Source organism: Leuresthes tenuis, unplaced genomic scaffold, assembly GCF_036924035.1.
Source record: "Leuresthes tenuis unplaced genomic scaffold, fLeuTen1.0.hap1 SCAF_6, whole genome shotgun sequence".
Classification (NCBI taxonomy): domain Eukaryota; kingdom Metazoa; phylum Chordata; class Actinopteri; order Atheriniformes; family Atherinopsidae; genus Leuresthes; species Leuresthes tenuis.
Genome location: NW_027325360.1, coordinates 17,029,734 through 17,042,282, shown reverse-complemented (window position 1 = coordinate 17,042,282; position 12,549 = coordinate 17,029,734). Strand labels below are relative to the sequence as shown.

The 12,549-nt window shown below is 42.0% G+C and overlaps 3 protein-coding genes across 8 annotated transcripts in view; 2 read left to right on the top strand and 1 right to left on the bottom strand.

The window, feature by feature from the left end:
* Positions 1-1,345: 1,345 nt before the first annotated feature.
* On the top strand, positions 1,346-5,066 carry mthfd2 (methylenetetrahydrofolate dehydrogenase (NADP+ dependent) 2, methenyltetrahydrofolate cyclohydrolase). Its single transcript, XM_072387884.1, has 8 exons — positions 1,346-1,521; positions 2,936-3,120; positions 3,261-3,383; positions 3,553-3,705; positions 3,808-3,915; positions 4,015-4,107; positions 4,221-4,346; positions 4,438-5,066. The coding sequence occupies exons 1-8, from the start codon at positions 1,442-1,444 to the stop codon at positions 4,587-4,589; spliced, it is 1,020 nt and encodes a 339-aa protein (XP_072243985.1). The 5' UTR covers positions 1,346-1,441; the 3' UTR covers positions 4,590-5,066.
* Positions 5,067-6,504: 1,438 nt separating this feature from the next.
* On the top strand, positions 6,505-11,182 carry arl6ip4 (ADP-ribosylation factor-like 6 interacting protein 4). Its single transcript, XM_072387883.1, has 5 exons — positions 6,505-6,757; positions 6,827-7,150; positions 7,967-8,084; positions 8,171-8,240; positions 8,316-11,182. The coding sequence occupies exons 1-5, from the start codon at positions 6,586-6,588 to the stop codon at positions 8,370-8,372; spliced, it is 741 nt and encodes a 246-aa protein (XP_072243984.1). The 5' UTR covers positions 6,505-6,585; the 3' UTR covers positions 8,373-11,182.
* Positions 8,900-12,549, bottom strand: part of LOC140309848 (membrane-associated phosphatidylinositol transfer protein 2-like) — a 38,535-nt gene continuing 34,885 nt past the window's right edge. For all 6 annotated transcript variants that reach the window (XM_072387882.1, XM_072387877.1, XM_072387879.1 and 3 more), the window contains one exon: positions 8,900-12,399. In XM_072387882.1, coding sequence (XP_072243983.1) covers positions 12,016-12,399 — 384 coding nt within the window. In that variant the 3' untranslated portion in view covers positions 8,900-12,015. The remainder of the gene's footprint in view (positions 12,400-12,549) is intronic.

The window sequence follows — 12,549 nt, the reverse complement described above, 5'->3', positions numbered from 1 at the left end:
TTAATCCTTTTATAAAGACACATAGGAAGACACATTTTACAGGCCTCGACTACATAGATCAGTGCCCAGAAAATGACAGCAATTAACATTCAGATAGATATTTAGTTGAAGTAAAAGTAAATTAGTCAGTTGAACACACATTTGGGCCCACTCTAGTCTACTTTTGAAACTTGTAAGTGCTTAGACACTGGTAAGTGTGATGTGAGCCACAGGGTCAAAAGGTCATGCCATGGGCTTGACATGGGTTATAGCAGGTGTTGGATGGGCCAGATGTGGTACAGATGTCACAAGATGTCGGAAGGTCGGTGGTTCGACTGGTTCGACTCCGGCTTCCCCGGGCTACATGTCGAAGCGTCCTTGGGCAAAACACTGAACCCCACGTTGCCTACTGATGTATCCATCTGTGTACAGAAAGCACTAGAAAGCACGTAGTTATGTATGTAAGACGTGCTGTATAAGTATGGGTGAATGTGGCATGTAGTGTTAGAAGCGCTTTGAGAGGTCAACCAGACTGGAAAGTACTATACAATACTGTACTATATAAGTAAAGTCCATTTACATAGGTTATAAAGAGTGTGTTTTAATTGGCTTTGTTCTTAGACATTATGTATTCATATTCTTGATGTCACTAAACAATCTGTGTTCCTATTTTGTACCTGTCCACTCTGCTCATACAACACAAAGTATGTCCAAGACTTTAGGATAACATAGCGGGACAAATTAACTGGGTCAGATAAAGTGTCATTATTAGAGCAGATGGGTCTGGTACATTAGATGCTCGCCTAAAACAACACTCACACACATACGTTGTTTATCACATCCAAAGAACATGACGAGGATGGTAGTAAGCCTGCTCATGTCACTAAAAACTGGCCAATTATACGCAGTCGAGTGTAAGTACAACCTCTTTGAGATATAGGTGAAAATAAATATGAAATGTTTCCAGATATCGGGACTCGGCCTGACGGGTTTCCTGCGAGAACTCGCTGACATACTTTACATGTGACCACTAATAAATACTTGATTTAACTTGTTCTTGTTCCAGCTTGTTCTTGGGCTTCCAATGAAAGAATCGGGCTAACAAGTGGAAGGCAAAGAAAGTGACCCAAAGAAACTGCCGATGTGAACCGTGTTCGGGCCAAACACTGTAACATACTTTTAGTGCTTTCAAACTAAAATTAATAATGTAATTATGTAATGTCATTCAGTGTATAGAAAAAGCTCGCGGATGATAGCAACAAAGCATTTCTGTGGAAAGCTATCAATTTTGTAACGTCAAGAGCTGGGCTTGACAATGACGTAGTCATGACGTCGAGGGGCAGGCTTTAAAACGTCTCTGGGCCCTTTTTCTCCCTCCCAGACGGTGCTCTGTCAGGCCGGTTGGTGGCGTCTTTCGTAACAAACTGGTGGTCGTGCCTCTTCTCTTCTCAAACGGTCAGAAATGGCAGCGATCAGAGCTCTCAGGAAACTATGTCAACAGTCCCAACATCAAGTCTGTAAACTGCACACGTCCGCCTCGAGGTGAGTCGATCTTAAATTGGCCGCGATCTAACGGAATTTAGTTAGAAATTTCCGACATGTGAGGTAAATCGTCGCCCTAAAGAAAGCACGACTTGGTCTTTTTCAGTGCGCGCATTTTGTGATGTATTTGATGTGTTTGGTGCTCACGGATGAGGTCGTTTTTTAGTGGTTTGTTGCATTTAATTGTGCTAAATGTTCACGGTCGGTCGTATTGGAGTGCGCCCCTAGCGGTATGCCGGTAACATTGCGGATAGATGCCTGGCTGATGAAATCGACGAGATCGCTTGCACTCTTTGGCATGAGGAGACAAGTTTAAGCAGGAGACCAAAGCGTTGTTTTGCACGCAAAGACAGTGCATGCATAGTCATTGTCAGCAGGTCCTGGATGACATGTCATGATTAAAGTGGGAAAAATCTCGGTGTCACGCTGCAGGTCATTATGCAAAATAGAAATTTCTCATCCTGTGCAGATATTTAGTGGAAACGTGCTGAGTGCAGCAAGACCCAGCATGACTTGTGTATATGTAATGACCTAACGTTGTACACACACGTCTGAAGAAATCAAACCTCGTGGCCCATGCACATGATTTGCATGAGTTATAAAGGCACAAGATGGATCATTTTCAAGTTACGGTGTGTCAGGCACATGCTCACAACATTGCTTAATTAGATCTGTACGAATCGCATTACTTAAGGCAACATCACGGCAGTTGTATTTATACACGACTCAACTGAGCTGGCATCAGAGCAAGTATAGATAAAAATCTTGTATTAAAAAATGTAACTGTGACGTGGAAAAAACTTTTAGTCATGCATCTGACCGATTAATGTTTTCACTCAAGTGGATGTATTTAAACTTGTGTTTCTGGCCTGCTTTCTCAACACATATCTTCTGGGACGTGGTACACTGGCCCCATGCTCTCACCCCATTGGGAGCAAACATTTCATGCTTTTTCACGCGGTTTAATTGGTTTTGGCAGAATAACAGCGATGGTTACATCACTGACAATGGCTCATTACTCTTCAGTTATTACACATTGCTTTATGTTTGTTATATAATGTAGAGCCTTTTCAAATTGGGACAAAGCAGTGGAGCAACGTTGCGTACACTCATGAGTAGTGTACTGAGACCTGTGTGGCTCAGTCACATTGAGACACATTGCAGCTAACTTTAGACGTTGCAGCTGGTACCGCCCCAATTTCCATGGAAGTCATCACAGGTTTCTGGTGGCATGAAAAACAAATCATGTACAGCAGGTTAGGTTAGGAGTACTGCAAAGATTATTTACAGTTAAATTTGAATAAAATTGATTGAGTAGTTTTCACTGTTTTAATGACTTCTGTGGCCAGTGTATCTGTCTAATTAACATTAGACTCACAGCTTGTTAATCTCTCGTTGTCGTATTGACTCTCAGGCAGGAGGCGGTGGTCATCTCAGGGAGGAAACTGGCACGTCAGATTCGCGAGGAGGCCCGAGCCGATGTGGAGAAATGGATTTCAGACGGCAACAGGAGGCCCCATCTGAGTGTGATTCTTGTCGGAGACAACGCAGCCAGTCATTCCTACGTTCTCAATAAGACCCGGGCCGCATCGGAAGTCGGTAAGTGGACATATATGCAATCACTGATCCATGCTCGTAAACTTTAAAACCTGGGGAATTATGACCTCAATGTAAAGAGTTAATAAATGACTGGTTTTTGCTTGAGTTTGAAATCGTTTTCTCACTCTGCACTTCCCCAGGAATCTCAAGTGAAACAATTCTCAAACACTCAGACATCAGTGAGGAGGAGTTGCTCGACCTGATCTTCAAACTGAACACAGACCATCGTGTGGACGGCCTTCTGGTCCAGCTGCCTCTGCCAGGTACATTGAAAACAGGACACGAGAGAAGAGTTGAAGGCACAAAGAGAATGCTGCATTTATGGGATTTTTTTGTTTTCTTATTTTTTTACCTTTATGATATCATATGCGTATTGACAAAAATCTGAAGATCTAGCTGTCCTGGTTGTGACGTCTCTTTATTTTCTGACAGAGCACATTGATGAGCGTACAGTCTGCAATGCTGTTGCCCCTGCCAAGGATGTGGACGGCTTCCACGTCGTTAATGTTGGCCGCATGTGCCTGGATCAGTCGACCATGCTTCCTGCCACACCCTGGGGAATCTGGGAAATTATTAAACGCACAGGTAGCGTGCTTACTGTACATCATCTGACCGTTGAAATGCTGCTGAGCAAACATGTGACAAACATGTGCCAACGTCTGAACTTTTGTCATTTGTTTCCTCCAGGAATTTCCACTTTTGGGAAGAATGTTGTGGTTGCTGGACGCTCCAAGAATGTGGGCATGCCCATCGCCATGTTGCTGCATACAGATGGCCGTCACGAGAGGCCTGGAGGTCGGTTATGATGTGCATATGGGTGCTTTTGTTGCATGATATGACATATTTGAGACCAAAAAAAAAACTATGTGTGCTGTCTCCTCTGTTCTGCTGCAGGTGATGCCACAGTCACCATTTGTCACCGTCACACTCCAAGGGATCAACTTTGTCAGCACACTAAAATGGCTGACATCATTGTAGCTGCAGCAGGTTTGTGTCTCAAATGTGTACATTTTTCATTTTTCTTGATTATTTATTTGTTTATTTTTTCTTGAATTATGTCTGTGTAACTGTACTGTGTGTTTGTGTGTTGCTGGACGCAGGGATTCCTAACCTTATCACAGCAGACATGATCAAAGAGGGAGCCGCTGTGATTGATGTCGGCATAAACAGAGTTCAGGACCCCGTCACTGGTAAAAGCAGACTGGTTGGAGATGTGGATTTTGAAGGTACACTAAGGCTGGAATGTGGATTTCTACAGGGACATATTCCACTTGTTGCTTACGTTTGTTCTAAAATGCTTTCTCTGTCCACATTCAGGTGTGCGACAGAAAGCAGGATTGATCACCCCTGTCCCTGGAGGTGTTGGACCCATGACTGTGGCGATGCTCATGAAGAACACCATCAAAGCTGCTAAGAGCGTGCTGCAGTTTCCACCCGAGCGGATCCTCCGCATGGCTGCTGTGTCCTAATGGGCCAGAGAACACCTCCACCCTCTGCACGCCACTGCCCATTCATTTTTAAAGTGCAGCAACCTGACGAGCTCCCGTTGCACATGGACTGGAAAGATGATAGCTCTGAGGCTCTCTTTTTACTGACATCTTTCTGAGCATCACATCCAGCCATTTTCAGTCTGTTACATTTGCTCATGCAGCTGACTGTTTCATGTAACAATATTTATCATTTGCAATTTACTTCTGTGAGTTTTTAGGGAAGCTTGAGAGATTGTTTCTATTTATTGCTACAGAGATGCAATATTTTAAACACGATTTTCAGCATGACTGAACCCTGACATGTATTATTTTTTTTTAGGTAGTTTAGCTCCATTTGCTGAGAAAAATAAGGGCTAACATGATCAGAAATATGGATGTTTATCAATATATAAGCTTTAAAAAATTCACAATGGCCTTTATAAAAACTTTTGAATAAAAACTACATTTATCTTCTCACATTGAGGCCTTTTCTGTACACAAAATATATCCAGTGGAATGAAAATGAGAGACTGGGACTATAGGACTATGATTATATTAGTAGATTAGTGTGAACAGACTATCTGACACACCTGGAACTGTTTTGGAGAGAAGTATTTTTTATTTAATTATTTTTTTTATTATTATTTTCATAAACCTGCTGGCCTTTTAGTTTTCTTTTTTCCTTTTTAGTACATCCTCTTTCAATTTGATCAATAGATGAACAGACCCTTTTGATGGTCAGGTGTTCATACAGCGAACTGGTTTGTTTTGGTGATTGAGGTTTACTGTGCTGGTTTGAGCAGTTTCATCAGTGCCCTGACAGGACTCTGTCTGATTCTGTTCTGAATGCCATGCAAGCTCATTTTAAACACATAATAAGTGGCTTTGATGAATGTTAGAACCAAGCTGAAGCCGAAGTTTCACAGTGGGTACATTCTACAACACAAACACGTGCATACCTCCACACCATCTGAGAGGGTGTTGCATCATCGAATGTTATTTGAAAGTTACTTTCTGTAGACAGACCACAAATCTGTATGAGGGTTGTTTAAACGAGGTGGAAATCACGAGTAGAACTGAATTGTTTTCATTGGCAGGTGCCTACTCACTTTCTGCCCAAAAGGTTGCAGCCCATAAATGTCCCAAATAAGAAAAAATGAAGGACATGCAACCTTTTTTAGGGATATTCTCCTCATATGAAAAATGGAAAAATTAATGAAAGAACTTTTTTTTTAAACAAGATTGACAAAAAAATATTTGGCAATGTGTTCAGTGATGCTTTCGTGTAATGAAAGTGTTACGTTCCTAAATCACAACTGAAGAAAGGGTCACTAAGTGCATACACCCAGGTACATTAATCACACGTTTACCAATAATTCCCTAATTTCAGAGGTTCTCACAAGTGTTACTGATCTGCTGCTCTTGTCTCTTCATGTAAAAATGAGATCCCCCTCCATAATCACAGTATGGACCGTAAACACATGTTCCAAATGCAGATAAACTTTCAGCCTGGACTGGTCCGGATCCAAATACCAAAAGTCCTATCCCAATGTAGGAAATGTGAGCCTCCATACCCTGTTAATCCGGTGATTTAAAATGTTTTGAACTCAAAGTAAAGCTGGGAGCACTTGAACCCTCATCACAGTTTTTCACATGGAAATAGTCACAAAAATAAAGATTATTCATGTTCGTTCGAGTGCTTTTGATTTGTTTTAGGAGCCTGCAGGTCTCTAACAAAGTGTCCTAATGTTAGAGGACTTTTAGAATAATTACTTCAGGTACTCTTCTTCGATGACACACTTCATTCATTATAATATATTTTTTTAATATGAATTTTTTTTTGTTCAAACCGCCTTCATGTGTCACGTTTACTTAAAGCGGAACCAGGAACTTTAGTCATGGCCCGACGCTGACGGAAGGAAATCGAAGACGAGCGTATTTCCGTAAACCAAAAGGGCACAAGCTTTGGATCTTATAAACGAGCTGTTGTTCAGTGATGGATCGCAGCAGACCACCCGAAAGAGCGGACAGAGAGAAAAAACACGACAAGAAGAAACGGAGACGATCCTCCTCTTCCTCTTCTTCTTCTTCTTCCTCCTCGTCGACCTCCTCCTCCTCCAGCAGGAGCCGGAGCAGATCGTCCAAGAAAACATCTCAGAAGAAGCCAGGTTGGGACTGTTTAATGTTGTCTGTCAGACTTATCATCAGAGTGTTTTGAACCCCTGTGTCTCTCTCAGCTGGACAGGAGCAAAGAAAGAAGCGCAGAACACGCTCCTCCTCTTCATCATCCACCTCTTCGTCTTCGTCGTCCTCATCCTCGAGCAATGAGAGAACAAAGAGGAAGAAAAGCAAAGCCAAGAAAAAGAAGCTGAAGAAGCAAAAAGCCAAACTGAAAAAGCAGAGGAGGAAAGAGAAGAAGAAGCTGAAGAAGAAGCTGAAGAAGGAGAGGAAGAAGAAGAAGGAGGAGGAGGTGGTGGTGGTGCTGCCGAGTCCAGTAGAGAAACCTCCATCCTACCTGGAGGTGTGGCAGCATGATGACGAGGCGGTGGAGCTCGGGCCAGGTGAGACGTCACTTTACACCGTGGAGTTGAACTCTAACATCAGAAGAGATCAACATTACAATTGTGACTTAAAATCCCTTTTTTTGTCAACTCCAGCTGATGAACATCCCTCACAATAGCAGTGAAACCTCAAAATAGTTAGTTAGTTATCAAAAAACGAATGGCTCTGTCCACTCCGGACAAACCGCAAGTTCCAGATTCATTGAAATGATGTTTTCATCTCTGTCATCTTACAATCTAAAAAGTTTCGTGGTAATCCAACAACCAACAGGTGCAGGCCTTGTCCTCGTCTTTCCCACACACTCTGACACAAAGTAACGTCCACGTATACAGCTGGAATGGGCCCGCTGAAAGCTGTCCTGGCCGCGGTTCACTTTGAATGAGCCCGCTCAGCTCCGGTAAAGGTTAAAAAGTTCAGCGATGTTTTGAGTGTGTGAATTTGGACCTGTTCAAATGGATAATTCACAAACTTGACCACATTTAAACAGACTGTGGAGCGTCTGCTGTCACGTGAATTTTAGCCTGGACTGTTTTTTTCTTGTGGCCCAACTGAGTTGGACCAGGATGGAGACAAAATGATTTTAGCAACTTGGGATCTGGAAAATTTCCCGAAATGTCTCCACTCAGTTTAAAAGCAGCATATTATAGATATCTACCAGACTACTGTAAATGTAATATTGCCATAATGCAGTAATTTGCATCTGTTTACCACAATGGCTTCAAACGCAGTGTTTAAAAAAACATCTTCTGTTTTCTTTGTAACCACTCTCCCTGAGCTGCTATTCCTCATGTGCCTTCTTCTGATTTCCTCTCCAGTGATGACAGATGAGCAGAAGGCCCGGCTCTCCACTAAGAGACCTCTCACCAAAGAGGAGTACGAGGCCAGGCAGAGCGTGATCCGCAGGGTGGTGGACCCTGAAACGGGACGTACCAGGTGTGTCAGAGGACCAGCTGCTGTTCGCTGACAACAAGAGGCGAGTTGTGTGGTTTGAGACGTGCGTTATTTTGTCTTTCATCTAGGTTGGTGAGAGGAGAGGGAGAAATCATCGAGGAGATAGTCAGCCGAGAGAAACACAAAGAGATCAATAAGGTGAACTTACGACTACCACTTTGATTCACAGACTGACGCCACAAGGTTGACAGTGAATGTCCATTTGTCCCACAGCAAGCTACGAAGGGAGATGGGGACGGCTTCCAGAGAAAACTGGGAATCAACAGATAGACGATATCTGCACTAAGCTGAGGAGTTTGCCCAAACTGCTGAAACCTTCAGAATATTCAAGAAAATGCGTTTGAAATCGGCGATTTTATATCAAAGTGATGAGAGCGCGTTGAGAGCAGCAACTCAGCGCCCCAAGTAACTTTTATGTTTACCCTGATTTATGCACATTTATTTAGCGTTTTACATCATTTCAGTGTGTACATTTTAATAGGAGTTCTCGCTTAAACTAACTCCAGATTCAGAAAAATTCTGACAATGTAGAAGTCGTGACTACAAACACTGGGGCGGTTTCTTTCCTTATAATATCAGCCAAGACGGGCTGACTACTTCATTAAAACAAAACGTTTGAGGCCAAATTTCAATGCGCCAACACGTCTGTATGTTTGCTACAACCTAGACATCTACTTCACGTTTGACCTTTTAAGTTTTACACTCCACATGGTAAAAACTGGTAAAGCTGCCTCTTTTTGACGAATGTAACAATGTTACCATTTTGACTGTGGAAAAAAAAAAAAAAAAAAAAGACCAACATTTCTCGGTTCTTTATATTTTCTTTATACACTGTACATAAAATCACAAGGGAATGGATAAAATGAAATGATCCAAACCCTACAAGATACACACCCTGTACAAGTAGTATGTTTTTTTTCCAAGCACGATTTACCAATTTATTGTTTTATATATATATATACAGCCCAACTGTTCCATGAAACAGTTGCATTGCATCAACCTGGGGACCAGAGATCGAAACAGTCAGGGATTGAGTTATATCGGGGAAATATGTTCAGGTTACTCCTTCAAACGGTGGAACAAACCAAAGCTTTTTAAGAAAATATGGCCTCATCATTTTTCCACAAAGTCTGAGCGAACACTTTGTCCTTCTCCATGAAGTCTTGGCCTTGCCACATCGCTGTCAACGTAAGGCAGAAAAGGGACATGTAAGGCCTCTGTTAGTATGTTTGTCTACAGAAGAATCGATCAGAAGTGATTGTCTGCCCAGAGGTATCCAAACTTCACAGATCGCCGCAGTGCTTCATCTTTACATTCTCCGGCTTCAGATCAGGGAATATGGCGTATTAGTTAGGAGTGCATTTTTCCAGCATTGCCTGTCCTTTTTATCTATTCGCTACCAATACACACAGTCTTTTGTAACAGTTATGACATCATGCCGACTCTTTACAGCGTCGTGTCGCAGAGGAAGGGACAGCAGTTTAAAATAGGATTTACAGAGTCCATCAGAGTAACAACAAACAGTCCTGCTTTAGGGTCAGCAGGTGCCTGTGAACTGGGACGTGCGATGATGTAGTCTGCCCTCACGGAGACGTGTGGCGGACGAAATATCGGAAACACATTTCAGCACAAAATAATCAAACGCAGCCTCCAAAATGAGTGTTATTTTTGAAAGAACACATTGCCAAGGAGTTCATATAAAACTGAAACGCCATCTTCACAAAACCCAGGTTTTATTGCAGGGATGTTGTATAAAGCTGCATTGTTTTCAGGAAAATGCACCTTAAAAATCCAGTTTTTTTTTTTTTGGAGGGCTGAAGTGAGTTTGTGTAGATGCTCCTATGCCAGAGTGAAAATATTACAACAAAAGTCAAGTTTATCCACAGAAAAGAAACCAACTGTAACATTCCACACCATTATCAGGTCAGTGTCACTTTATTGTGAGACATCTCCACTTCGTAAAATGTGGAGCTGGGAGGTTGAACCCAGAGATACCCTCTGTAATTTGATGTCTGTAGAATATGAGCCAGATCGACTGATTGTCAGTGCACTATGATGGTTCTTAAATGGCCTGTTTGATCTGGTGGTGTGGCTGAGAAATATTGCACGTTTCCCCTTACATTTGAGCCCATATTGGTCCACTAAAGTCAGCTCTGTGCATGCCTGTTGGAGGGACAAGTAACCATCATTTGAAAGAAAAAAAGAAAAAAAAATCACCAAATGTTTGTCAATTTTCAAAATACTAACAACATAAAGCAAGTTTCGGCTCTGTATTCCTAATTTCGATGACGTATCATACAGAATTTGCACATTTTCTTCCTCTTAACGGCTGAGCAGAACAGAGAAAGAGATCTTTAACCTAAGGAGGGTTATCTAAGAGCACATTCAATGCCTCATTTACAGCTTAGGGATAGCCAGAAAGAAGCCAAATCCCAAATTTGCAAAATATCTAATAACAAACAGACAATATAGGATACAAGATAGCAGTTCTGTTGATACAACTCTGGTTATCTGCAAGATAAAATGATAAAAATACAATACTGTGGCAGGCAAAGACCTCCGCATTTTGGCTGCTGCAACTCAAGTTTGAAGAGAAAATACACAACATAACAAAAGTAATCTTAAAACACATTTGTTCACAAAATGAGTACATGTTAAAATAACTATAATCTTAAATAGCAATAATTATCACCATGAGTCAATAAAGTATATCCTGAATGAGTTTGTGTTCACCCTCAGAGTAAAGAAGACACTTGAAACTGGTCTTCAGTGGACCAGATACCAGATCTGCATTGTAATTTAACAATTATGTACAAGCCTTGTTGAGGCGTTTAACTACATACTTACAGTCTATTCCATTTTTACACAGGAGACCTTAATATTTGTCTCTCTGCTCATGTACAGCATATCGTTCAATTCTGTTAACTTTGGCACATTAGTAGGCGTTTTCCTTATAGCCGTGTCCTACATCAGGTGATGAAATGCCATAAAAACCCCGGAACCGTTTCAGCTGTAGCCATAGTTAAAGGGTCAATTCGCAGTTTTGCATCATGTGATATTTGGATGATTCTTTGTGTTTCGGGCTGACAAGGAAACGAGCAAAACTGGACTGGACTGTTGTCAATAAAATTCAGTCTTTGCTGTTTAGGTTTGGACAGTTAATCAGATCATTTCTGGTTACAAATCACTGAAACATTGTTCTTTATTGTTGACGAAACAGAATTCTCCTCACAAAGATTAATTTTGGCCTCTTGATTGTATGTTTACACCCGAAAAAAGACAAAGACGCCCAGTCCAGTGTCACCTGATTCTCACCTTTGCTCTCAGACTCGAACCCGATTATCACATGAAAAGACTTAAAACTAATATACACAAAGTTTGTCTCAGGTGCAGTAGTTGTGCTTGCATTGGCCACATTAGACGTTACAGTGCTTTATCAGTGTGTGCACGTGATACAAGCTGCCTGTAACCACTTTCTGTTGTTTGCTGCAGAATACAGCATAGGGGTGCTTTTATGTGTAACTTTCTCCAATCTAAAAGTCTGCTGAAGGATGAAAACTACGCTTGTATTAAGACTGATAAATATTCACTCGACAGTAGAAACAGCCTGGATCCCTACATTATTAGCTTCATGTGGTTGAGTTTACATGTTCTTGTTTCAGGAAGATGCTTCTAGAAATGTCCTGTAGACGGTTTCAAAATGAACACAATCTTTGTGATGAATGTAACTGGCATTAGTTTCTAATATTAGTGGTTTGTAGCACCAAATTCCCATGTGATATTTACCCATATGGTGCAAACCAGCTCTTTTCAACTCTTTGCATTTTTGTATTTATATCACCTATCGCTTCCTCAGCAACTGCTTCTGTATGCCAGTCCAGGAGGTATTCTCACATAGTCTCTCCACATTGTCTCATTTTGGGTTGAAAACTCCTGGTTCCAGCTTGGTGCTGCTACTGCGGCCCCAGCAGCTCGCTGTGATGCTCATGCTGCGCTGGGTCGCTCCCTGGCTCTGGCTGTGAGTGCGCTCCAGCCGCTCCCGTTCCAGCCGCTCGCTGTCTGATTGGCTCTGTGTGCGCTCAGGTCTGTTGTGGATGCTGCCTGTTGGAGAGGTGGGGGCTGGCTGTGAGGAGATTGTGCGCAGCAGGTGGTTCCGTTTCCTCAGGAAGTCGCTGTTTGCACCCAAGCCGAAGCTGCCTTTACGTAGCACCATGCGTGTGCTGCTAGACTTGGCTGGCCGAGAACGGTGGTTGTACTCCAGCTGGGACAAATGAGCTGCATATCCGTCTGTGATGAACTGTGGAGAGGATCAGTATATAGACAACTGTTAACTGGAGACAGACATTACAGTTTTATATCCTGATTAATGCGTTTCATGTTCCTTTATTCATTTTTATTGAATAATTAATTGGCTGCCAGAGCAGGAGTATTACAAAGCCTATCACTA

Bases quoted from the DNA above. Each gene is read 5' to 3' on its own strand.
- mthfd2 (XM_072387884.1), top strand. From the start codon at position 1,442: ATGGCAGCGATCAGAGCTCTCAGGAAACTATGTCAACAGTCCCAACAT. The intron at 3,384-3,552 runs GTACATTGAAAA...ATTTTCTGACAG, and splicing joins GGTCCAGCTGCCTCTGCCAG to AGCACATTGATGAGCGTACA. The intron at 4,347-4,437 runs GTACACTAAGGC...GTCCACATTCAG, and splicing joins TGGAGATGTGGATTTTGAAG to GTGTGCGACAGAAAGCAGGA.
- arl6ip4 (XM_072387883.1), top strand. From the start codon at position 6,586: ATGGATCGCAGCAGACCACCCGAAAGAGCGGACAGAGAGAAAAAACAC. The intron at 6,758-6,826 runs GTTGGGACTGTT...TGTCTCTCTCAG, and splicing joins AACATCTCAGAAGAAGCCAG to CTGGACAGGAGCAAAGAAAG. The intron at 8,241-8,315 runs GTGAACTTACGA...TTTGTCCCACAG, and splicing joins AACACAAAGAGATCAATAAG to CAAGCTACGAAGGGAGATGG.